This window comes from Pinus tabuliformis, chromosome 8, assembly GCF_031772625.1.
Source record: "Pinus tabuliformis cultivar Carrire ecotype Pingquan chromosome 8, CPIR1, whole genome shotgun sequence".
NCBI classification, from domain to species: domain Eukaryota; kingdom Viridiplantae; phylum Streptophyta; class Pinopsida; order Pinales; family Pinaceae; genus Pinus; species Pinus tabuliformis.
In genome coordinates, this window is record NC_142294.1 from 7,483,903 (window position 1) to 7,508,948 (window position 25,046).

The 25,046-nt window shown below is 40.2% G+C and overlaps 1 protein-coding gene across 2 annotated transcripts in view; it reads right to left on the reverse strand.

Annotated features, from left to right (window-relative positions):
• Positions 1-15,322, reverse strand: part of LOC149233903 (putative fructokinase-7) — a 223,119-nt gene extending 207,797 nt beyond the window's left edge. The window contains exon 1 of one of the 2 annotated variants that reach the window (XM_089371664.1): positions 14,817-15,310. In XM_089371664.1, the coding sequence (XP_089227790.1) occupies positions 14,817-14,988 (172 nt within the window). In that variant the 5' untranslated portion in view covers positions 14,989-15,310. Of the gene's footprint in view, positions 1-14,816 lie in introns of both variants that reach the window. The other variant, XM_089371665.1, reaches the window with a different exon arrangement.
• Between the last annotated feature and the right edge of the window lie 9,724 nt (positions 15,323-25,046).

Sequence of the window (25,046 nt, forward strand, 5' to 3'; positions counted from 1 at the left end):
TATGACTATCATGGATGGAAGATGTCTCTCCATCTAACATTACAAGAGCAAGAAGTGTTGGACCATGTGAGAGGCGAGATTGTTGAGCCTCCATCAAATGCATCTATTGCTGCTAGGAACAAATGGACCAAGGGAAAAGTCAAAGCAAGGAAGATCATCCGGGACTCTATCGACAAGCGCTTGGTGGCCTATGTTTCCAAACTGAACACCTCCAAGGAAATCTACGATAGACTGGAGAGTTTATTTAAAGTTAATGATGCAAATCAAGTCTTGTTTATTAGAAATAAGCTGAAGGAAATTAAGAAGGGCAAAGATGAGAGTATGCAAGCATATTTTTTAAGGATCACCTAGATCAAGAACGATCTCCTGTCTATTGGGGAAGTAATTCTTGACAGGGAAATGACACTCACAACTCTTGGAGGATTGCCATCTGAATGATATATTCAGGACTACTCTTCTCAACAATAACGTAATTCCTGGATTTGAGGAATTAATGGCCAAATGCATTCAAGAAGAAACGAGGATGGAAGAGCAAGAAATGCCCATACTTAAAGGTCATCCCTCTGCCTTTTCTTCTCATACTAAAAGAAGAAACAATTCCGGGGCTAAATTCAAAGGAAAGGCTAGACCAAAGGGTGGAAGAAAAGGACGATGTTACAATTGCAATAAAACGGGTCACTATGCAAGGGAGTGCCCTGATAAAAGGGACTCACACCGGGACGATGATCAAAATCCCTCTCAAGGCAATCAAAGGAATGGCAGGTCAAATGGCAGAGGTAAAAGAAGTGCCGGAAATCAAGGAAGAGGACAACCATTCAAGAAGGCAAGAAATTCCAGGTATGAATCTAACACTGTTAACAATAAGCAAGATTAATATTATCTACCAACAGCTCTATCTACCACTGCTCCCCCGGACTCGCTGGGAAATTGGCTTATTGATAGTGGTGCCTCAAGGCACTTCACTGGTTACAAAGAAGCTCTCTATAATCCGATAGAGAGGGAAACCAACCTGGAAATTGTTCTTGGAGATAAATCAAAATATCTCGTGAAAGGCGTAGGAAATGTCACTCTTCAATTGAATCGGGGTAATACCATCCACTTACAAGATGTATTATATGTACCTGATCTCAAAAAGAACCTGGTGTCGATTTCGGCAATGGAAGACAAAGGCTACAAGGTGGCCTTCAGCTATGGAAAGGTACGTGTATGGAAAAAGAACTTTAAAGATGCTTTTACTCTTGGGTTTCGAGTTGATTCATTATATCAGGACGGTGGAAGTCCGCTGGGTGTCATGTCTTGTGACACATCTCTTCAGTCCAAACTATGGCATTGGAGGTTTGCTCACCTTCATTATAAAGCTCTACCCGATGTAAGAAAAATGGTGATCGGGATGCCCGAGTTCATAATAGAGCAAGAAGGTGTATGTCCAGCCTCACGCAAAGCCACGTAGAGGCCAAGTGGGCTAACGCAGTTCGCTGAGGAGGCTAATTTGTTGGTGCCAGGATTGCGCAGAGCCTAGGAGCTCTAACTTCGTTTTGCTGGGGTTTAGGAGGTTGTGGGTAAGTTGCAAAGTGGAGCTAGTGGGGTACTGTAGTCAAAACAGTACCTAACGGGGCAAGGCCAAGGAGGAGGGAGTTGCTACCGAGGGTTTCTAGCCGAGAAATCCGGATCAGTGGTGCAGCTGCACAGACGATTAGAGAAGGGGCATCTCGACATTGGCAGAAGGATTTCCAGGAGGGAAATCGAGGCTCAGAGGGAGTCACATTGAGAACTTCCAGAAGGGAAGTAGAGGAGCAGCGAGATGGCAGTGAACGAGGTAAGAGACCAGGACAGGCTGGACGGAGCCTCAAACTTCGTAGTCTGGAAGGCCAGAGTCTTATCCATTCTAGATAGAAATCGTGTCAAGCACTTCGCCTTGAGGACAATAGTTATCCCAGTTGACCCAGCTGATAACGAAAAGTATGAGGAGGCACTGACGAGGGCCAAGAGCATCATCCTTGACAGGGTCAAGGACCATATAGTACCACAGTGCCGAAAAGGAAACGACAATGTGGGAGGCTCTAAAGAAATTGTACCAACATACTTCTGTGCAGAGAAGGATGTTACTAGAAAATCGGTTGCGGTCATACCAGATGAAGGGAGAACAAATCGACCTCTTCCTCGGTCGATTGAAGGAGATCCGGGATCAGCTGACCTCCATAGGGGCCATGCCAAATCCAGAATTGATGGTGAGAATAGCCCTGAACGCAGTCTCTAAAGACTGGGAGGTGTTTGTCCAGAGTATACTGGGCAGGGCAAGCCTTCCAGATTGGGAGGAAATGTGGGCAGCTCTTCGCCAAGAAGAGATCAAAAGGCTAAACAAGACGGGAAGCAGCGGCAAGGGGATCATAATCAAGAAGGAGGAAAAGGAGGATGTTGCCCTAGCATCTGAGAGAAAGCAGGAGAAACAGAAGAAGAAGGACCTCTCCAAGGTCAAATGCTTCAACTGTGTGGAGCTGGGTCACTATGCGACCCAGTGTCCAAGGAAGAAAAGTAAGAGAGAGGCCTTCGAGACCAAGGCTGCGCTAGCAAGAGCAGAGAAGGAAGTGGAGACAGACGATGACTGTGCCATGAGTGCACACACGCCACTTGAGCGAAAGTGGGGAGACATGTTAGGATATTCCGACACATAGGAAATAGTTAAGTATAACTTGGTCTAGTGTAGAGTTAGGTAAAGTGTGTTTCTTTACTATGTACTTTTGTAACTTACAATCTGACGGTCACGATATGTAGTGATCCGACAGTTCATTCTCTCCTCGGTATTACCAACACTTGATCTGTGGCTTAACACCCAATTGGCCCATGATCTCTATTTAAAGAGCATGGAGGGTCATTTATAGTGTAATCGTTCATGAGAGAAGCTTATGTAAATTTTCATTCTTTTATTAATAAATTGCTTGAAGTGGCCATGTTGGCTCAGGCTGTGGACTTGATCTGTGGCTTAACACCCAATTGGTCCATGATCTCTATTTAAAGAGCATGGAGGGCCATTTGTAGTGTAACCGTTCATGAGAGAAGCTTATGTAAATTTTCATTCTTTTATTAATAAATTGCTTGAAGTGGCCATGTTGGCTCAGGCTGTGCACTGTTTCCCACTTTGAGGGTTTTAACCACGTCAACAACACTGGTGTATTGATCTGTGATATGTTCTTGAGCGGTGTCCTTTGGTGTTCTGTTTGAGGAACTTACCCCGTAAATTCCTACATGGTGTCAGAGCTATTTGAGGGCCGCATCCGTTGGTGATCCAACTCTGAAGCCGGTAGAACTGCATCCGACTGTCGTTTCCTAGGTCTACTGTTTCTGACAGCTTTCGGGCCAAGAGGACTGCTCTATTGTGTTACGAGCATCTGTCCCGATGAGGAACCCCTTTCGTTTCATGCGAAAAGGTTTCCAGTAGCCCTAGCTACGTCATTTTTAAGATCTTGAGGTATACAATGTTTATTTGCAATTTCTAGTTATTTTCTCTCTGTTTATTTCGGTTTATTTATCTATTTGTTTTTTATTATCGGATCTACACCTTTCATTTCTGTGTATGCTCTTTGCCCCGTGACTCTGTGCGATCTGGGCAAATCAAAAACAGAAAGGAAGTTTTTTTCTCATGCGTATGCTCTTTTCCGTCGCGCCTTAGTGTGATCTCGGAAAATCAGAAACATTGAGGAAAATTGTTAGTTTCCGGATAAAGCTAACTTCAAACCATAAGGTTTTTTTTTTGTATGTCCGTTTTGGGTTTTGTGGTTTTTGTTTTGCAGGCAAAAAAGAGCTTTCTCAAGTAAGCACGCACCCCAAAGCTTTGGTGACTAAAAAAAAACCCCTTCCTCTTTTCCAAAAATTACTAACCTTTTAAACTAGCTCACTTGGTCCAAAGTTACTTTATGAGAATAGAGGTCTTGAGTTCAAGTCTTTCTCTTTGTTGAGCTAATTAAATTAAGTTTGAAAAGGGGGCGGATTTTTTTTTTAAATATAACATTATCATTCCTTTCTGCACATTCCCGCACTTCGTCGACATCTTCAACAAGGTAGATGTATCAAGCACATTTTTTTCTATTTGAGATAGTGGATAGAGAACCCAGCACAAATCTAGGTGAGAGAGGTCAGACGGACAGTGTGCAACATGAAATAGGCATGCACATAATAATGGCAGTTCTATTCGCACGAATGCAGAATTGACATGCACAGAAAGACCACAATTAGTGGCTCAAATTTGAGCATGGCAGAAATTCGCCTGTAGCTCTAATACCATGTTAAACACATACATGGCAAAGAAAATAGGAAAGATAAACATGAGATTGTATTTCTTATTCACAATGATACATATTTATAATACATAGGAGTGACCCTTGCTCTCATATTCCAACTTCCAAGTGGTCCCTTGGACTCCTTTTGGATGTTCAGCTTCCACACCAACCCTTAGAGGATTAGATGTCCAACAATAATACTGGAAGAGGCGATAGAGAGTGGTTGAGTTATTCCACAATAGGTTGCGCAGGGGCTTGTGCAGAGCCTCAAGGAGGCAATTCAATTCAACTGAGCAAGAGATCGATTCAGGTGCTAGAGGTCAGGATGATTTTCACCAGAAGGCCAAGTGAATCATTTCCAAAGGTAGTTGCAGGCAGGACATATGATTTAAAAGCAGATCCAGGCAGTGCATGTGAGAGACTTCGCAGAGGGTGACGCAAAGACTTCCAAGGGCCAGATTTTGAGGCCAGGTTGAGGCCGAATTGCTTGTGGATAGAGAAAAAATCTCTCAGATATTTTGCCTATGATTTCTCATGAGAGGATTACCAAGTCGGCATCCAATTTGTACTCAGATTTTGCTGCTAATAATAATAATAAAACCCTCATTTGTTGCAGCTGTTTTCCCACATTGAGTTTTTCTGGGGACATTTGTCCAAAAATAATTGTGTCAATTTTATTGTGTGTGTACTCTAATTTCTCAGCTCCAAATTTAATTTCCACAATGCATTTTAGTTTTGGTGAAAATTGCAATTGTGATTTTATTCATTGTTTATCGTAGCAAATAAACTACACATAATAATATTCAGTTAGAAGAATAATTTAAAGTTGATGCAATAGATTGAAAATTTCACATGGTATCATAGCGAGTTTGAAGACAGATCAGTGGTCCAGTAACGAGGGAGAAATTTTGCAGCTACATAGGGAGTCTCTAGGCAAAATTTCAAGATCTGTGCAAAAGCCATCCAGGAGTGTGAATTAGCAGATCAAGGCTTCAATTTTCAGTTTGCAAGCAACAGAAAATTCAAAAAGCCTCAATTGCAGTAATTTGCAGGCAATGGTGTTGCCCGAAAGACATTCTAGTGAGTAGATCACTAATTTCATTGAGCAGATCTGGGCGTAGTGATTTTGTAGCAAGGTTTTGCAGCAGTAGATCAGTGTTGGGGCGGATTAAAAAAAAACAACAACAACAACAACAACAAAAACAAAAAACAAAACAAAACAAAAAACGAAAATTATACTCAAGATATCTTCAATAAATTTTTCAAATTTCTCCAATATGGCCACAGACAAATTTGATATTCAAGAGGCTACAAATTTGTTTTCCAGATTGGAGAACGAATTTGCTCAAATAGCTTGCCTATCTAGCTCAGCTTCACAGGGAGTCTAGTACATAGACAGTGGAGCGTCAGCTCACATGACAGGAGTTAGAGAATACTTCTCCAACTACAATGAGGAGGAGATGGACTTCCATATAACGATGGGAAATGGGACTAAATGTACTTCAGTCGGGAGAGGTACCATTGACATTTAGAGGGATTCAGGAGCAAGCACCAATGTTATTGATGGGACTAGGTATGAATCTAATTTCAATATCTCAGCTACAGGATAAGGGATATGATGTCCACTTTGTAGGGAAGAAGATGTTCATCAAACACTAGAACTAGAAGAAGATAAAGCAGATTGGAGTGCGAAGCAACAGATTGTATAGATTGCAGCTCAACTCTCCAATGGCACTAGTTAACAATGGCAGTAACAGTGGGAGAGACCTGAACGAGTTATGGCATATTGGGATGGAACATTTACATCATGGAGCACTTAGAAAGATCGGGGAGACAGTAACGGGTGTTCCAGAACTAGACACAAAACATGATAATGTGTGCAAAGGGTGTGTACTTGGTAAGAATGCTAAGGCAACATTCCCAAGAACTGACAGCAAATCAAATGGTGTGTTACAGCGTATACACTCAAATATTTGTGGCCCTATGTCCACTGGATCTCTCAGAGGGTACAATTATTTCGTCACTTTCATCGATGACCATTCCAGGAAAACCTAGATCTATTTCTTGAAGACCAAGGATGAGTTCTTCAGTCACTTCAAGGAGTTTAAGACTCTAGTAGAGAATACGACAGGGAAAAAGATCAAGTTGCTTTGCTCGGAGAACGAAGATGAGTACACAAATAGTGACTTCAAGGATTTCTGTGCGAAGGAAGGCATCAGAAGAGAGTGGACAGCTCCATACAATCCACAACAAAATGGGGTAGCAGAGCAGAAGAATAGGTCTATAGTTGGGGTTGTAAAGGCAATGTTATATGACCAGGATTTACCTAAGTTCTTATGGGCAAAGGCATGTAACACGACTGTGTATATACAAAATAGGGTTACTCACAGGGCATTGGGGAAGATAACGCTAGAAGACCTCTTCTCAGAGAAAAAGTTAGGAGTCAGTCACTTCAGGATCTTTGGCAGCATATAGCTTATTGCCATATACCAAATGAAAATTGCACTAAGTTTGATCAGACTGCAAAGAAGGGGTTCTTCATCGGGTATAACGAGACCTCCAAGGCATACAAAATTGATATTCCTAGCAGCAAGAAGATTATCGTGAGAAAGGATGTAAATTTCATGGAGGATAGAGCCTTCAAGAAATCTAGTGAGATGCCATCAGGTAATTAGAATGGGCCAACATAAGCTCCAATAGTCCAGTAATAGGGACAGCCACAAGGGCAGTCACGGGGACAAGGGCAAGGACAATCACAAGGATCTAGTACTATTACTAGTACGAGCACATCCTCAAGTGCAGTTCACAACAAACAGAGCAGCAGAGGCAGGATGAGGAGCTAGTTAATCCTCCCACCACTAGTGGTCAAACCAGCAAAGAAGTTCGTCAGACGGTAAGGGATGCTAACGAGTTCATAAGAGCTCCTAGGAAAAACAAGAGAGAACATAGACAACTAGACAAGTACCAAGCATTGGTGGCACAGGTTGTAGAACCTTCCAGCTATCAGAAGGTCGCTCAACATCAGGTGTGGCTAGATGCCATGGTGGAAGAGTATACCCCCATCATGACAAATGATGTTTGCAAGGTGGTGTCGAGACTTGAGGATAGGTCAGTTGTGGGCTCTCGATTGATCTATAAGATCAAGTATGTTGTAGATGGCAGCGTGGAGAAGTATAAGTCTAGGTTCACGACAAAGGGGTATGCGCAAAAGGAAGTGATAGACTATGAAGAGACCTTCGCCCCAGTTACCAAATATACTTCTATCCAATCAATTATATCTCTAGCAGCGCAAATGGGATGGTAGATTCACCAGATGGACATCAAAACAGTCTTCTTGAACAAGGTGATAGAGGAGGAGGTATATATAAAACAACCAGAGGGCTTCGAGAAACATGAGAGAGGCACACATGTGTGCAGACTAAAGAAAGCTCTGTACAAGCTCAAGTTGGCTCCTAGTGCAAAGTATGGTCGAACTAACAGCTAATTGTTGCAGATGGGATTTATCAAGAGTGACGCAGATCCCAACTTTTTACTATTTGATTGTAGAGGGCGAGCCACTTATCCTAGTGTTGTATGTATACGACCTCTTCTTGACAAGGTTATCAGGGCTTATAGGGAATTGCAAGAGGAACCTGGCAGCAGAATTTGACATGAAGGATTTGGGACTAATGCATTACTCCCTAGGCTTGGAAGTGTGGCAGAAGGATGGGGAGATCTTCCTTGGGCAAGAGGGATATTCTATGGAGATTCTGAAGAGATTCAGGATGCAAGATTGTAGACCAATGTCCACACCTATGATTACGAACTGCTGGAAGATTTTAGGAGCAGGACAAAACACCCAAGAAAAGGTTTCAGAAGAAAATACCCAAAGACAACTCAATTAAATTAATTGATCGATAATTAAAAATTTCCTAAGTCTAAATTAGGGAAATCGATTAATTAAAGGGAACTAATTGAGAAAAGTGAGAATGCTCATTGATTTTGAGATGATCTGAGTCTTTGATGGGGATTTAATCATGGTCATTGGTTCACCAACAAGAGATTATAAGAGCAACTCAATGGGTTGATGGGAACATACACCAAAGATCAGGAGAGCAAGTCCCTAGGGCAGATCAAGCTATCCAGTTGTCATAATTCAGTGCATGAAGAAAAGTTTGAGCTAGAGAAGGGAAGCAAAGATTGAGGAGGAGGAGCAAAGTGATTCTGGTGGAGGTTTCCAATACCGGAAGAGGCAACAGAGAGAGGTCGAGTTATTCCACAGGAGGTTGCGCAACGGCTTGTGCAAAGCCTCAAGGAGGCAATTCGATTCAACTAAGGAGGAGATCAATTCAGGTGCTAGAGGCCAGGATTTTCACCAGAAGGCCAGGCGAATCATTTCTAGAATCAGCAAAAAGCAGAACGTCTAATTCAGAGGCAAATCCAGGAAGTGCGTGTAAGAGATTGCGGAGAGCCTGCGTAGAGGGTGACGCAAAGACTTCTAGGGCCAGTTTCTAAGGCCAGATTGAGGCCAAATTGTTTGTGGAGAGAGAAAAAATCTCTCAAATATTTTGCCCGTGATTTCTCAGGAGAGGTTTGCCAAGTTGGCATCAAGTTTGTTCTACTCAGGTTTTGCTGCTAAATAATAATAATAAAACCCTCATCTGCTGCACTGGTTTCCCTACATTGCGTTTTTCCGGGGACATTTGTCCAAAAATGACACTGTCAATTTTATTGTGTGTGTGGCTCTAATTTCTAAATTCCAAATTTAATTTCTGCAGTGCATCTTAATTTTGGTGAAAATTGCATTTGTGATCTTATTTGTTGTTTACCATAGCAAATAAACTAAACATAGTAATATTCAGTTAGAAGAATAATTTCCAGTTGCTGCAAAAAAAAATTGTGTGGGAGACATGGGAAGCGTGCCCCCCACCATGAGGAACACATCCCCATGGAACACTGGATATCTAGTCTACCTGATGCGGATGTACTATTGTATGTATGGTAACAATTTTTGTTGATGAAAATGACATTAACTCAGAAAAATATATAAATCACATATAAAAACCAGAGACACAATATTGACGGAAAAAGGTTGAAGCCTCATGTATTCTCTCACTCTCATTCTTACATAAAAATAATGGAAATAGTGTTACAAATAAATAGACGAGAGATATTGGTCTCAAGATAGTGCGTGCTATCTTGGACATCTTTGGTTGAGATAATTTCTCCTTTGGTTGAGATAATTTCTCACCAGACACACCAATATAGGAGTTACCTAAACTAACTCCTATCTTAGAGGAACAACCCAAGAGTTAGGCACAAATTCCTAACTTGGAATATTTAATTAATTAATTTATGTTTGGATTTATTATTGTTTTATGAAAGAGTCTAACATTCCCCCCCTCAATGATAAATCCAAAAACGAGAACCATCTTCCAAGTTCTCATGTTGATCCTCAAAAAGATTGCCTGAAAAAACCGCCAAAACTGGATGCTGGAAAAAACTCAAATCTGAAGAGAACATGAATCAGCTGCATGCTTGATTCATCTCTGAAGGACGCTTGACAACTCCATCATGTGCCAAGCCGCAAAAGGATCCAACTGTCCTTTGCTTGAAAATAGCATCCCGTGTCCACTGACACAATTTGATGATGATTGCCCACTGGCTGAAGATGTCGAAAAACAACTCAATGTTGCTTTTGCTATGATGAAAGCTGCTCACTGCTGCTTTGGCTGTCGATCGCCCACTGGCGAATTTGCTGATGCTCACTGCTGATGACAAATGCCCACTGGCTGATGAAGATGCCCACTGGCTACTTCGCTGATGTTGTCGAGACTTTCAGTCTGACAACCACTTGTCAATTTCATTGACATTTTCCCCCCCTTTGTCAGCTGAAAGGAGAGACAATCTTCTCCAAAATATATTTGAACTCCCCCCCTCCAGGTGTAGGAGAGTTTCACTGTTGTACTCCCTCGTTCAACTGCAGGAGAGTACCATCATCGATTCACTGCTGGCTGCACTATGTGTGAATGTAGTCGGTTGTAGAACTGAGACAACCGTTTGACTGTGGATGACCATTCCCAAGGATCAATCCATTCATAATGTATCTTCAATCTGCCTGATTTTTGGTGGTTGCGACATTTTGCTGAGGAATGATTGGGCTTGCCACAATGGCAACACGGATGGAGATCAAAACACTGATCTTCCATATGACCGGCTCTTTGACAATGAGAGCACTTTGATTGGACTTCAACTTTAGGTTGCGTGCAATTCTGTTTGTCAGCAACTTTCGCAGAACCTGCTGAGGTGAGTGGTTCAAGAAATCCTGCACTCACAAACTTAATTGGCTTGGAATAATCTGGGATTTTTAAGTTGGTGTCATCAGGGACATATCCTAAGCCACGTCTATTCTTGTTATTTTGAATTTCTTCCCAGGGTTTGATGATGGGTTTGGAAGATTGTCTTCAGATTGTCCTCTACCTTGAAATAATCCCTTACTTTATAAAAGAATCTCACTTGTCACTCCACACTTAAAAAATACACACTTATTGCTCCAAAATTACAAAATAAAATTTACCTTATCTCTCCATTACAAATAAATGAGTTTATCCACTCCTTATCTCTCCTAAAAATCACACTTTATCACCTTATTACTCCATTACATAAAAAAAAATGCTCCTTATCTTTAAAATTACAAAATTTAAAATAAAGAACACATCTCTTTACGTAGCCTTTAAATCCTTTTCATTTTAAATCACTTTATGAAATCACTTGAAAAGTGATATAAAGTAAACTTTAAAAAAGGTCAATAAATTTTGGACTTTAATATTAAAACGCATGCACCATGTCCTTTATAAAAAAACCATACGTACCATCACCATACGTATTTTTCAAAAGCTTGTTCATCGTAAACTTCCATTTGCACTTTTTGAATTCCATATTCTGCATATTATATCTTGAAGGACGAGATCATTTTGCTGCAGAATAGATGCTGCGCCTTTGGTGCGTTGAAAAGTCACTTTGAAAAAAGGAATTGTCATTGCAGATTAACACATTTCCTGCACAGTTTTTTATGCAGGTTCCTCCACGCCTTTTTTGAGTCATTTCTTTGGCATGTTGGCAACTCCAACATTTAGTATTCTCTCCACAAAATTCAGTTTCCGATGTTCAACATCTGCACACAACAATTGGCAGCAAAGGAAAATGGCTCGACGATTGGAAACAACTAAATACTGGATCCTTTCCTTGGGCTTCGATATGAAAATGACAATTGCGCTGAAGCGAAACAAAATCTTTAGACTTTGCTTTTAGTTTGTTCTAACTCTCTTTGTCTTAAAGACAAAGAAGCCGCCAACATGAAGACGAAATTTGCATCAAAAGCAAAACAAATCCCTTCAAATTTGACAATGAAAACCACACCACACGAATTCGTTTGATCAGCCGTATGCTTTGAGACTCTTCGCCTTTGACGTGAAGATGGGAACTGCACAAATAATTCAACAAAATCCATCCATTTTGACCGTCAAAACCGCAAGAAGGACACTCCTCGTAAACAGCAGTATGCTTCGGACTCTTCTGCTCCCACAAAGATCAAAATTGTGGAAAAATAAAGCTACTCCTTGACTATGAAAAATCACACGGAAAGTTCCTCCAAACAGAGAGACGTGCACCTCCAGACTTCCACATCTTCTCCTCAACAGTCATACGGAATTCACTTCAACACTCAAATTGGTAACACGCTCCTCATAAGTTTTACAATCCATAATTACAGTATAAGAATTAACTGCCACAGAGAATCTTTAAATTATAGATTTTAAAAGCGATTTAAGTACAGCTTGTATTCAACACAATTACACAACTTACACCATCGTTAAATCTCGGCGGTGGGAGTCCATCCCAACACTTCCATGAGTCCTTTGGATTTTCCAGCGACGTAGACCGCTTCCAGCAATTTCCTTTCCTACAAACATTCTGCCCACTGTTTTGAGCTGCTCAATAATGTAACCCCACCTTTTTGGATGCAAGTCTCAATAACGTTTGCTACTGCACTCTGTAATTCATCCAGAGAATTACAATCCGCTGGATTCTTCCAATCCACAGAATATCGCCCCTGTCCAATCAGCTCAGCGTCCTTTTTACTTTCTTGGGAAAGCAGAAAAATGCCCCCAGCGGATGAAACCACGAATCTCACGGCCGCAATGGAGATGGGATGGCTTACGGCTGCACACGCAGGTTGCTCCATCCAAAATACTCAGGTTGCAACAACATGGTTAACCTCCTCACAACACAGGTTCAGATCTAGCTCTGATACCACATGATGAGAATGAGATTAACTCAAACACAAATTACAGAAAAACACATATAAAAACCCAGACATAAAATATTGGCTGAAAAAGGCTGAAGCCTCATGTATTCTCTCACTCTCATTCTTATGAGAGAGTCTAACATTTGTACTTGCCAAAAACAAAAATCAGACGAATATTTGATTCCCGGTACACATTAGTCCACTCCCTTGAATATTGTAATGAACTGTAATGATATTTCCTTTGTTCATATATACAGAAAATTCAACACTAAACGAAATCAGTTATCTAAAGAATCAGAATCTATGCTCCACTGAATACTGTACTTTGATGTACTTTGATGATATTTCCTTTGTTCATATATATAGAGAATTCAACACTACACTAGATCATTTATCCAGAGAAGCAGTACCTATGCAAGAGAGGTTACTAGCTACACAGGAATATAGAGCGTGAGCCGAGATATCTGATCTGGAAAGTACTTTACTTATATGATGCCTACTAGATGATGGGAGGGACACAAAAACTGCTGGGTTTTTTTTTTATGAATGAGAGGTTCTGTTAGGTCTGCATGTATTTCTTTTTTGGGAAGGTTGCCTAACTAGAACCTAAACAGATTGTTTATATAGTAGATATAGGGTGGATAATGCAGTACTTTGGTCTTAAGTACTTAATATAGAGTCTTCTAAAAGACTAAAACAACATGATGTATATTCTGATTTCACACAAAATATCAAATATAATGAGCTTTTTCTTGAGAAAAAGGAACACTGTAGTGAGATTCTTTCTCCCAAGTGATTTGTCAGAATTTGTAGCCACAACGGTTGATGAAAGAAGAAGAGATTTGATTTGTCCAGAGTGATTTGTCAGACTTTGTAGCCACCACGGTTGATGAAAGAAGAAGAGATTTGATTTGTCCAGTGTGATTTGTCAGAATTTGTAGCCAACTTGGTTGATGAAAAAAGAAGAAATTTTAAATATCTGCAGTCTTAATGTACTCCATGTCCCCTCTTATGAAATTTCAGATATAACAGTGGCAAAATTGTCAATGGGGATTACCAGGCCAGTGAAAGCGGGGCACTGTTATTACCCCACCAGATTTTAAGTCTCCACGGCAACATGGTTGTCCCTTGTGGGCCACTTGTGTTAGCACTGGCAACTTGGTGGAATAGATACACTCTGCTCACAACATCTTCACCAAAAGATTCCAATTTTGAGTATTGTAATAGCCCCAGATTGGGGAAGGGCATGCTTTCGGCAGATTGATAAAGAGGAGCTTAGCTAAAAAAACGAATCAGTGGCGAAATTGGACAAATGCTTTGGAAGCAGATAACTTTTCCATTTTCTGGTGGAAAAACCTTTTGAATAAACGGAGAGACAATGAAACATCATTTTTCCTATAAAATAAGAACAAACCGAGTACAACAACTGCGCAAATGCCTTCCCCTTTCAATGGTTTAACACAGCCCTTTATCAGGTAAGGCACGAATCTGGGTCATCGTGATGTGAAGCACCCCAACATCCCACTAGACCACAGCACGGCTGCCACAGAAAAGCATTTAACAACAATACCACAAAAAAATACAAAAACCAAACAAAACTGTTGGCCGAAACCGTTTCGCATACGAGTCATCAGCGATGCATTGGTTGGTGCTGACACAGTTGATTGAAATTTTGAGATGAGATTGATGAAAGGGCATCAACCTAGTCAATGATCAGGAAAGATTGAAAACAAGGATCCGTTCTTTTTGAGACAACATACTGAAATAATATATTAAGCACTAGAGTGTAAAGACTGCAAATATATCATACATCCGGCCGTGGTCTAGCGTCCAATTGAAGTGTTTGTTGTAAGGATAACCCAGGTTGTTTCGGTTGGCGGAAAAGCAACATACATACTCAGTGAAATTCCTGTTTTCCAGGTGACCCTGACAGCAAGCCACGGATGTAGCGAACTAAATTATAAGACAAAAAAACCAGCGAGATCATGGACAAGGGTTTTCACGGGGCTTTAATGAGATATCGGATTTTGGCAGAAAGTGGGGAATTAAAAGCTTCACGGTTTACAAGCAGCATTTGCCTTCAAATCCTATGCTAAACTTGCTGACTTCAGATGAAAGACAAAACTGTGCTATTGATCTCATGATCACAAAATCGTTCCATGAATTCCAGTCAAAGGAAACCCTGGCATTATAAAGATAGAGAAATAAACTAAGAATGAAATAACATGAAACTGAGAAGCCTGGACACTTATACACACCTTGAGACCTCCGTTGCCGAATAGTGAGCGACAACGAAGCCGATCGATTAACCTTCGCGAGGCGGCCCGATGCGACGAATGATGATGTGCTCGAATTCGTCGGCGGGGGTGCAGATTTCTCGACATTGTTGTCGAATGGAGCAATGGAATTGGCCGGAACGCGCATAGCCATGGCCGCAAGCTTACAATCTAACTGAATAATGTGATAGGACAGACAAGAACAGGAATATGATGGCGATGAATATAATGAACGAAAAGCAGCGCCGAGAGAATTTAGGAAACAAAAAGGAAATTTATTCAAAAGGTAGGATCCGTCATCGTTTTGCTCTCCTGTTTGATTTTTTTGGTGTGCGACGACTTGATGTGCCTAATCCTGCCTGGTCCCACGTGACCCTGCGACTCCGCTATTTTCGTTTGAACGGTTGACGACCATCCTTAATCTATTCCTCGTAGCCGCCGGTATGCAAATCTTGGCAAACTGATTTTGCCAATACCGCGATGCAAAATTGAAATTTAACTGAACCTGTGAAAAAATTAACTGAAAAGCATTGCCTGGAAAGATTGACATCGTTGATTATTCTTCCTTATTTAGTGGCTCGTGGTTTGCTGGCACCTTTATGACCCCTGGTTTAATGGTCGATTGATGGAGTTCGTGGTTTACTATACTTTTATGATGGCCCCTGGTTTAGTAGCAGATAAATTATTAACACTATAATAGTTGGTGGCCGTTTAAGAGAAAGGTGGTGTGCATTTAAGTTCCATTTGAAAATCCCAATTAGATGTTTGACGAGTTTGAACGCTGTTCAAATAAAAATTTTATTTTAATATTTTTCGGAATCGGTGAATTTATTAGCTTCTAGATTTTATGATTTTAGAGTGTAATTAGGATTTTCAATTAATATAGATAGTCAATGAATTAGTTTAGATAGTCAAAAATCATGATTTGACCGCTAAAAATATACCATGTAAGTAATTTTAAATCAGTAATATATAATTTACGTAATTCTAAATCAGTGAAAATATACAATCTAATCTAAGTAATTTTAAATTGTGAAAAATATGAATTTACAAATAAAATTATGTAATTTAAGTAGTTTGGTAATATTTAAATTTTAAAGAAGATTATAAAAACAAGGTTACACGGTGGTTAAAGTATAGTTTTAAAATTCGGCCGATTCGAAACGGAAACGGCCGAGTTAGTTTCATTGCCCAGAAATGTGACTCGGTGGAGGAAATAGTTCACTAGGCCGAGTCAGCCATGACTCGACCGAGTCACTAATGTGACTCGGTGGAGGAAATAGTTCACTAGGCCGAGTCAGCCATGACTCGGCCGAGTCATTCAGTGACTCGGCCGAGTCATGGCTGACTCGGCCAACTCGGCCGTTTCTATATTGACTCGGTCGAGTTGTAACCAGTGGCCTGTAACCCCATCAAAACAGCGATTTGACATTTTTTAATGAAATTTTGAAGTGTTTGCTGATTGGTTTGAACTCCAATGTGTTTTATGAATTAGTTAAATGTTATTTGGGGTCCATTTCCCCCTCCCAAACCCTATTTAATACACTCAAATGCTCTCTACTATTGATATGCTATTCAAATTTCATGGTAATGTTAAATTCTTAAAGTAAAAGTGACATTCTCCTTAATCTTCATTTTCATCTTTTTACTTAAATTTTTAACATTACCATGAAATGACTCAGGATGTTTGAGAGTGGTTTCGGCCTCATTGGATTTTATACGGAGAAAGTAGAATTTTAGATTTCATTCAAAATCCAGCAGACTTATCAGTTTTTCAGGATTTCAGGATTGGAGGATTGCAATGTTTCCATTGAATTTTGTCATGTATTAGGGTATGGAACTCGTATTTAATCAAGAGCACCAATCCCTCTATGTACCTTGATGTTAGTGAAATTGGTTGTCGAACACTTCTGGGATTCGCTCCCAAACCAAGAGCTTCTGAAAATGTCGCTCCCGCTACCGTTTTCGCTCTCGCTCCCCACTTTCGCTCCTGCTCCCAACTTCCAAGTAACACTGAGCCAGATGATGTTGGTAACTCTAGCAGTAGCCAGTGGTACTGGTCACATACTTTTGTCGTAGAGGTCATTTATAGCCTCCTTGGTTATGTGTTTTTGTTTTGATCTCGATTCTCTATATCATCATCGTGTAGTATTGGACAATGCATTGGGTGCCATTTTGATATAATGGATATATTCATGAGCCTACTTTGATCATATGTTGTCTTCTATCTATATTCTAATGTTGTGTGTTTGGAAACATGAATGAAAATCTTTAAAATTATGTGTTTTTATAAAAAAATAAATATTTAATGTATTTTTTACAATGACCGAGTCACTGAAATCGAGCCGGCCGAGTCGATACCAAGTCGGAGTCGGAGTTGAAGTCGACCCTCGGCCGAGTCGGAGTCGGAGTCAGAGTTTTAAAACATTGGGTTAAAGCAAGGGGATTCTTTTTTATTCTAAAAGAAAATGTATATATTTTATATTTTACCAATTAAAATAAAATACTTGTTTTGTTCTAAGGTTTAAAGATAATTGATTATAGGTAGAAAGGTTTGATCATTTTTATGTGTTGAAGGTGTTATATAGGAAAGTAAATGAGTTGTGAAAATAGCAAGTAAATTTAGCTAAAAAATTGTTTAGCATAAAATAGGCTTAGCATTGGTATCAATTCCTTAAAAGTATGATTATGAGCATGTTTATCATAGTGTTTAAAAATATGATTAAAGAAAACTTAAGGGATACTAAACCATCCATTATTTATTTTGAATTGTTATGTGATTTATGGTGAAAAGATGGTATACATGCTACATGTCTAATAGGTCAAATCACATGCCATAAACCTAAACGTCACTTAATGTGGCAAGTGAGAATTGCACATCATGTAGCATGAAGCTAAGGTGTGCAATCACTCAACCTCGTGTAGTCATAAATTCTTATTTAGATGAGATAATGGTCAGTCTCATTGGTGAATTGGGACAAATGGTGCTTCATTGAGAAGCTCTACAATAACACATTTGGATTAATCAAAACAAAAAACCTTTCCTTGACTTATCTGAAATGGGGCACTAAAGGCTTCTTGTCATGCTTACAACAACCTCTCCCACTCCAAAGCTTATATATTCCCAAGATCTATGCTTATGATTGACAAAATTAAAAGTGCTTGCAAGAGGTGTTTGTTTGTGTTTGTTTTTAAACTGTTCAAGTGCTTATGTATATTTGCTTATGCTGATATTTAAACACACATAACAGTAAATAAAGTAGCAATTCAGCAAACACATAAGACAACAATATAGTTAGGAGTTCACCCAAACCTCTTGGGCTACGTCTTTGTGAGCTCTAGTCAACTCAACTAGGCTCTCTAGGATTATGGTAATCTTTCTTTTACAAGTTCCACACTCAACATCATCGGTTTGCAACTGAACCTATGGGTTTAGAATACCATTTTTATCCCTGGTCGTTTGGCTCTCTGGCTCTCGGCTCTGGCTCTAGCTCTCAGCTCTGGCTCTGGTTCTCGGCTCTCGCTCTCGGCTCTGGCTCTCTAGCTCTTGGCTTTGGCTTTGGCTCTCGCTCTGGCTCTTGCTCTTGGCTCTGGCTCTGGCTCTTGGCTCTGGCTCTGCTATGCTCAACTCTCTGGGAAATCACCCCTTTGCCATCGCCCCAACCTCTTGTGGCTTCTCTGGCTTTCTCGAGCTCTCTGCAAATGCCCCCTGTCAATTATGCTCTCTGGCTTTTGTGAGGCATCCTCCGACTTTGCAGCTTCCATCCGTTCCTCTGTGTGCAATCATGAGGAATCATTCCTATGTGGCTCCGCGTCTCTTTGACTGGCCCTTTGTCTTCCTCTTTGTGCAATCATCCCTCTACGTCTCTTCTATAACGCATTCCTGTTACAAAACGCCTGCTTATAGCGTGCCACAGGTGCGAGAGATCATTTCCAATGGAAATTAAATAACGGCCTTTTTTCGAGAACAAAATATGCCTTAATCCCGAAAATAGCATTATAACGGAAAACACAGGAAAAACGCGTCATGAGTCATTTAACCGGAACTCAAAATGCATTCAATCGCATTGATAAACCTATCAGGTTCATCCTCTGATCGCATATCGCAATCGCACAGGTGGGAGATCAAAAACATCAATACACGGGAAATACATAGAAAATTTGAAATTCCGGATTACAAAATTTATGCAATCGCGTCTATAAACCTCATCGGGTATGTACCTTAATCGCAATCGCGTCTTGCATATGTCAATGGCCCTTTATGTGGTTGCGATCGCTGATATCGGCGCATCGCATATCGCAATCGCAACGCCCAATGGACTGTATCAGTCGATATATATATCGTTGATCCGATCCATCGATCTGATATATATCACCGATGCCGATCCATCGATCTGATCATCGCAATCGCAGGTCGCTCATCGCTTTAACCGCATTCGCAATCGGCTCTACCCGGGGTCCCGATATCGCATGCAGGCCTTCCTCCGATGCGATATATCAGAGATCGCTAATCGGGGGTCCTTATAGCCTTTGGTCTAAGTCCTCCTTTTAACCTCTTTCGATGCAATTTCTTTAAGGAACGCATATAAAGCCTTAAGCCCATTTTCATAAGGATTTGCCTCCTTTTCTAAGGATAATGGGCAATCTTCTTTTTGCAATAACTTCTTCATCCGAAGTCCATTTTAGCCCATCCAAATTGCGCTAGATTCAGAATGAAGAGATCTCTGCAATGAAACTATTTGCAAGAGCATCCGTTGACTTTCATTTTCCTCTGTGAGGAAAATTCATAGACTTATAAGTCTATGTTAGATCCATTTTGGATCACGCATTCCCACTAAAAAGATTTTGAACTCCAAAAGACTGATATACTGATCTAAACAGTAAATGAGAGTAATAGCACCCTCTTCTTTCAGCCTCCATACACTTGCCTTGCATAGTGCCTCTAAACCAAAGCCTTTGAACACTTTCCTTCCTGGATGTGCTTGTCCTCCTGGGAAGAACTGTCTTCCTCCTTGACTTCCTGCAGAACTCCTGCTAAGAAGGTCACAAAAGGTAGTTTGAACTTCTTTGCCTTGATCATTGATCCAAGGTGGCTCAAACCAATGTGAAGTTACATCTACTTCACAAAATTTTCATTTGTACCTGTTTGACATATTGTCAACAACAACTGTTAACAACAACAGGATTACAGACAACAACTGGATGGCCTAAACTCCTGCTTCAACAAAAGAAACAGATTTCACATCTTGTGAATTACCTCCATGTCTTTACATCTGCATACAAATGATTGACTAGATAACAAGCCAACAAAACATGCCTTTAAAACAATTGACCCTTCAAGTCAAGCATGTAGAAAAAGAAACAATTGATCCTAAAGTTATTTTTCAAAGATGAAACACTTCATCATTATCTCCATCTTGGAGACCAAATCAACTTTTCCCAAGTCAATATTACATGCATGTTTACAACAAAGTAATCAACCCTTCAAGTTAATCACACATACATGTTCAAATACAAGGAAATCATCAACATCCCTGTGTTCATGCATATCATGCTTATGCATGCATTTCATCCTTCAACTTTCGCTTAAGTACACTGTACTTTCAAAGCTGAAATGAAATATAATGTTTCATCCTTCAACTTTCGCTTAAGTACACTATACTTTTGAAGCTGAAATGAACATAATGTTGCAGCAATAAAGTGAGTCTGCATACTCAACTTTTCCATTCACCTTCTTGGTAAAACCCTACAACTTGCATTCCATTAACAAAGAAATGCAAATAGATGCATTATATCAATAGACATGCAATCTTAATTGGATAAGAATTCTAACCATTTCTTACCAATCCATTTCAAAGGTCCTTCCTTTGTCTGCACATCAGCATCAACATGTGAATCATCCTGAAACACATCAATCATGGAATCTTTCTTTCCATTCTTGCCATTTTCTCTTTCCACCTTCTTCAAGTTTCGTGGAAGCATTGTTGGATTCAGAGTCCAACATTTTGCAGCAATATGTCCTTGCTTATGGCAGTAAGTGCAACACATGTGCATCCTCTTGACAACATGATTTTCCTTGTCCAGTGGACCTTTGGCTTCTTGCTTCCTTTCCTTCAAAAGTTTCCTGTATGTGGCCATTCTCTTCCAACATCTAGAAACACTATGGTTATCCAAACCACAAAAGTAACATGCAATTCTTTTCCCATACTTATATGGGAATCTATCATGCTTAACATAATAAAAAGGAATATGGTTAGAACCAGATTTATACCTTTCTCTTTCACCTTTATTGCCTTCATGAGGAGGTGAATTGAATGAAGAAGTAGCTCCCTTTGGAACACCATCAACCTCTTCAATGGTTTCAGAGTTTCCACAACTCTCTGGTTCAAGTGTATGCTGATATACACCTTCTTTTTGCAAAGTATGCTTCACACTATTGCATTCCCCAAGAATACAATCTTCACACTCTTGAGGTAGAAGACCTGCAATGGAACTCCTTCCTAGAACTGTTTCAATGGCCTTCATGGAAGCTTTGGAACTTTCTCCATAAGACTGTCCATAGCCAAGACCCAAATACTTAGGTCTTTCTTCAACTATTATTGGCTCAACAATACCTTGTGCATGTTTGCCCAAGCCTTTTCCTTCATAGCCCATCTTGGACATTAACTTGGAACCTATGCCTCTGGTATGTTTTTCAAAAGAACCAATATAAACATTCTTAGAGGAAATTGAAGACAAACTAGAATTATTTACCTCTTCTTCAAGCTGATACTTGACTAAGGCTTCTTTTGCAACAAAGAGTTGTGTCTCCAACTCATGCATCCTTTCCAGATCCATATTTGCAATATGGAGTTGTCTCTCCATTTCCTGCAGTTGGTAAAAAAGCAACTGATTCTCCTCCTTCATGGAATTCAACTGCTCTTGAAGTATGATGTTCTTCCTTTCATCCTCATACATTTCTCGCACCATATCCATCATGGTGAACAAGTCTTGCTTCATGTCTTCATCAAAGAATCTTGTGAAGAAAGCAGAATTTGAGGACTCACTTGTAGAAGTTGTCATTATCAAAATGAACAAAAGAACTTCAAACAAGATTAACAAAGAGCTTATTCAGCAACCTTTTGCAACAAATCTCTTGTGCTTCAAGGATTGCTTTGAGGTCCTTTGGGATAAGAAGAATGCCTTCATCCCTTCTTCCTTCTTGTCCTCTCCTGGACTTAGCTATCAATAGCTTTCCCTGAACCTTTGCAAACTCAATACCACTTGATCTGAAATGGGGCACTAAAGGCTTATTGTCATGCTTACAAGAACCTCTCCCACTCCAAAGCTTATATATTCCCAAGATCTATGCTTATGATTGACGATTTATGGAATTAAAAGTGCTTGAAAGAGGTGTATGTTTGTGTTTGTTTTTAAATTGTTCAAGTGCTTATGTATATTTGCTTATGTTGATATTTAAACACACATAACAGTAAATAAAGCAGCAATTCAACAAACACATAAGACAACAATATAATTAGGAGTTCACCCAAACCTCTTGGGCTACGTCTCTGTGAGCTCTAGTCAACTTGACTAGGCTCTCTGGGATTATGGTAATCTTTCTTTTACAAGTTCTACACTCAACTCCATTGGTTTACAACTGAACCTATGGGTTTAGAATACCATTTTTGTCCCTGGTCGTTTGGCTCTCTGGCTCTCGACTCTTGGCTCTGGCTCTTGGCTCTGGCTCTAGCTCTCGGCTCTGGCTCTCTGGCTCTTGGCTCTGGCTCTGGCTCCTGGCTCTAGCTCTGGCTCTTGCTCTCGGCTCTGGCTCTAGCTCTTGGCTCTGGCTCTGGCTCTGGGCTCTGGCACTATCTCTTGGCTCTCGCTTTGCTAGGCTTAGCTCTCTGGGAAATCACCCCTTTTCCATTGCCCCAACCTCTGGTGGATTCTCTGGCTTTCTCGAGCTCTCTGCGAATGCCCCCCTGTCAATTGTGCTCTCTAGCTTTTGTGAGGCATCCTCCGACTATGCAACTTCCATCTGCTCATCTGTGTGCAATCATGAGGAATCATTCCTTTGTGGCTCTGCATCTCTTCGACTGGCCCTCTATCTTCCTCTTTGTGCAAGCATCCCTCTGCAGCTCTGTGTCTCTTCTATAACGCATTCATGTTACAAAATGCCTGCTTACAGCGTGGCACAGGTGTGAGAGATCATTTCCAATGGAAATGAACCAACGGCATTTTTTCCAAAACAAAATCTGCCTTAATCCTGGAAATAGCAATATAACGAAAAACACAAGAAAAAGGTATCATTAGTCATTTAACCGGAACTCAAAATGCATTCAATCGCATTAATAAACCTATCAGGTTCGTCCTCTGATCGCATATCACAATCGCACAGGCGAGAGGTCAAAAACATTAATACACGAGAAATACATGGAAAATCCAAAATTCCGGATTTCAAAATTTATGCAATTGCATCTATAAACCTCATCGGGTCCGTGCCTTAATCGCTAATCACAAACGCGTCTCGCATATGTCAACAGCCCTTTATGTGGTTGCGATCGTCGATCGCCGATAGCTGATATCGGCGCATTGCATATCGCAATCGCAACGCCCAATGGACTATGTTGGCCGATATATATATATATATATATATATATATATATATATATATATATATATATATATATATATATATATATATATATATATATATATATATATATATATCACCGATGCCGATCCGTCGATCCGATCATTGCAATCGCAGGTCAGCTCATCGCTTTAAACGCAATCGCAATCGGCTCTGCCCAGGGTCCCGATATCGCATGCAGGCCTTCCTCCAATGCGATATATCAGAGATCGCTAATCAGGGGTCCTTACGGCCTTTGCTCTAAGTCCTCCTTTTAACCTCTTTCGATGCGATTTCTTTAAGGAACGCATATAAAGCCTTAAGCCCATTTTCATAAGGATTTGCCTCCTTTTCTAATGATAATGGGCAATCTTCTTTTTGCAATAACTTCTTCATCCAAAGTCCATTTTAGCCCATTCAAATTGCGTTAGATTCAGAATGAAGAGATCTCTGCAATGAGACTATTTCCAAGAGCATCCTTTGACTTTCATTTCCCTCTATGAGGAAAATTCATAGACTTAGAAGTCTATGTTAGATCCATTTTGGATCATTGACTTTCTTGAGAGTTGAACGATTATGACCAATGTGGGATTGGAAGTAGGAGTTAATAATTGTGGCATGTATGATTGTTGTTGCATGACATTAATCCTTCAAAATTGGGATTTATCAGAAGTCTATGCAATTCCAAGTTGTCGTGGAAGTCTAGAAGTCATGCAATGTAGTTAGCAAGGGGCAATGATGTTTTATGTTGTAGCCTTCAAAATTGAAATGAGTAAGAAGATCACTAATATCCTATCAATTGGAGCTATATGCATCAATTTGTAAGAAGGGATGGCACATAAACACCCTATATGATGTGTTATTTGTGAGGTGTCCAAGATTAAACAAACTTTAAGGATGCGTGAAGACAATATTGCAAGCAATAAATTAGTTATTCTGAAGATCTCAAACCAAATGTATCAAGAGGTAGGAAGGAACAAGAAAAATGCACTACTCACAGTAGTGTAGTTTGTGTTACCGCTCAATCTAGCAGGGGTCCTATGAGGGGTTCCAAAGGGGCAACTACTAGACCAAGTGGAAATAATGGCACAAGGACCCATTGTCACCTAAGTCAATGTCCCTTGCTCTTTAAGGACTTGCATCGATGGGAAGAGTCTCGGTATAAGGAAAATCACTATAAATGGTATATCATTGATGAAGGGATAGTGATTTGAAGAGCCCATTCATAGGAGAGACTCATATCATCAGACTTACTTGCTTAAGAAGCAAGGTACAGGGCTCTCCAAGAAAGACTTAAAAGGAGGCCTAGACCTAGGGATTAGGGATATTCCTTGATGATGGATGCCATAGACCTAAGATCCTTAAGGAGAAGGGGTTTTCTAAGTGATATTGTGAAAAATGAATGATTAAGGTGTGGGATCATAAAGAATTCCAAGTGGACCCAAGTAAGGGCTAGGGTCTCGAGTGAAACTTTAAACAAAAGATATATACCCAACAAGGGATGAGAAAAGGATCAATGAAATTGATTATTACTTGAGTTTTTAATGCAATGATCCTTGATGAAGCCACTAACCAAGGAAACCTAGGGTTTAGAGCGA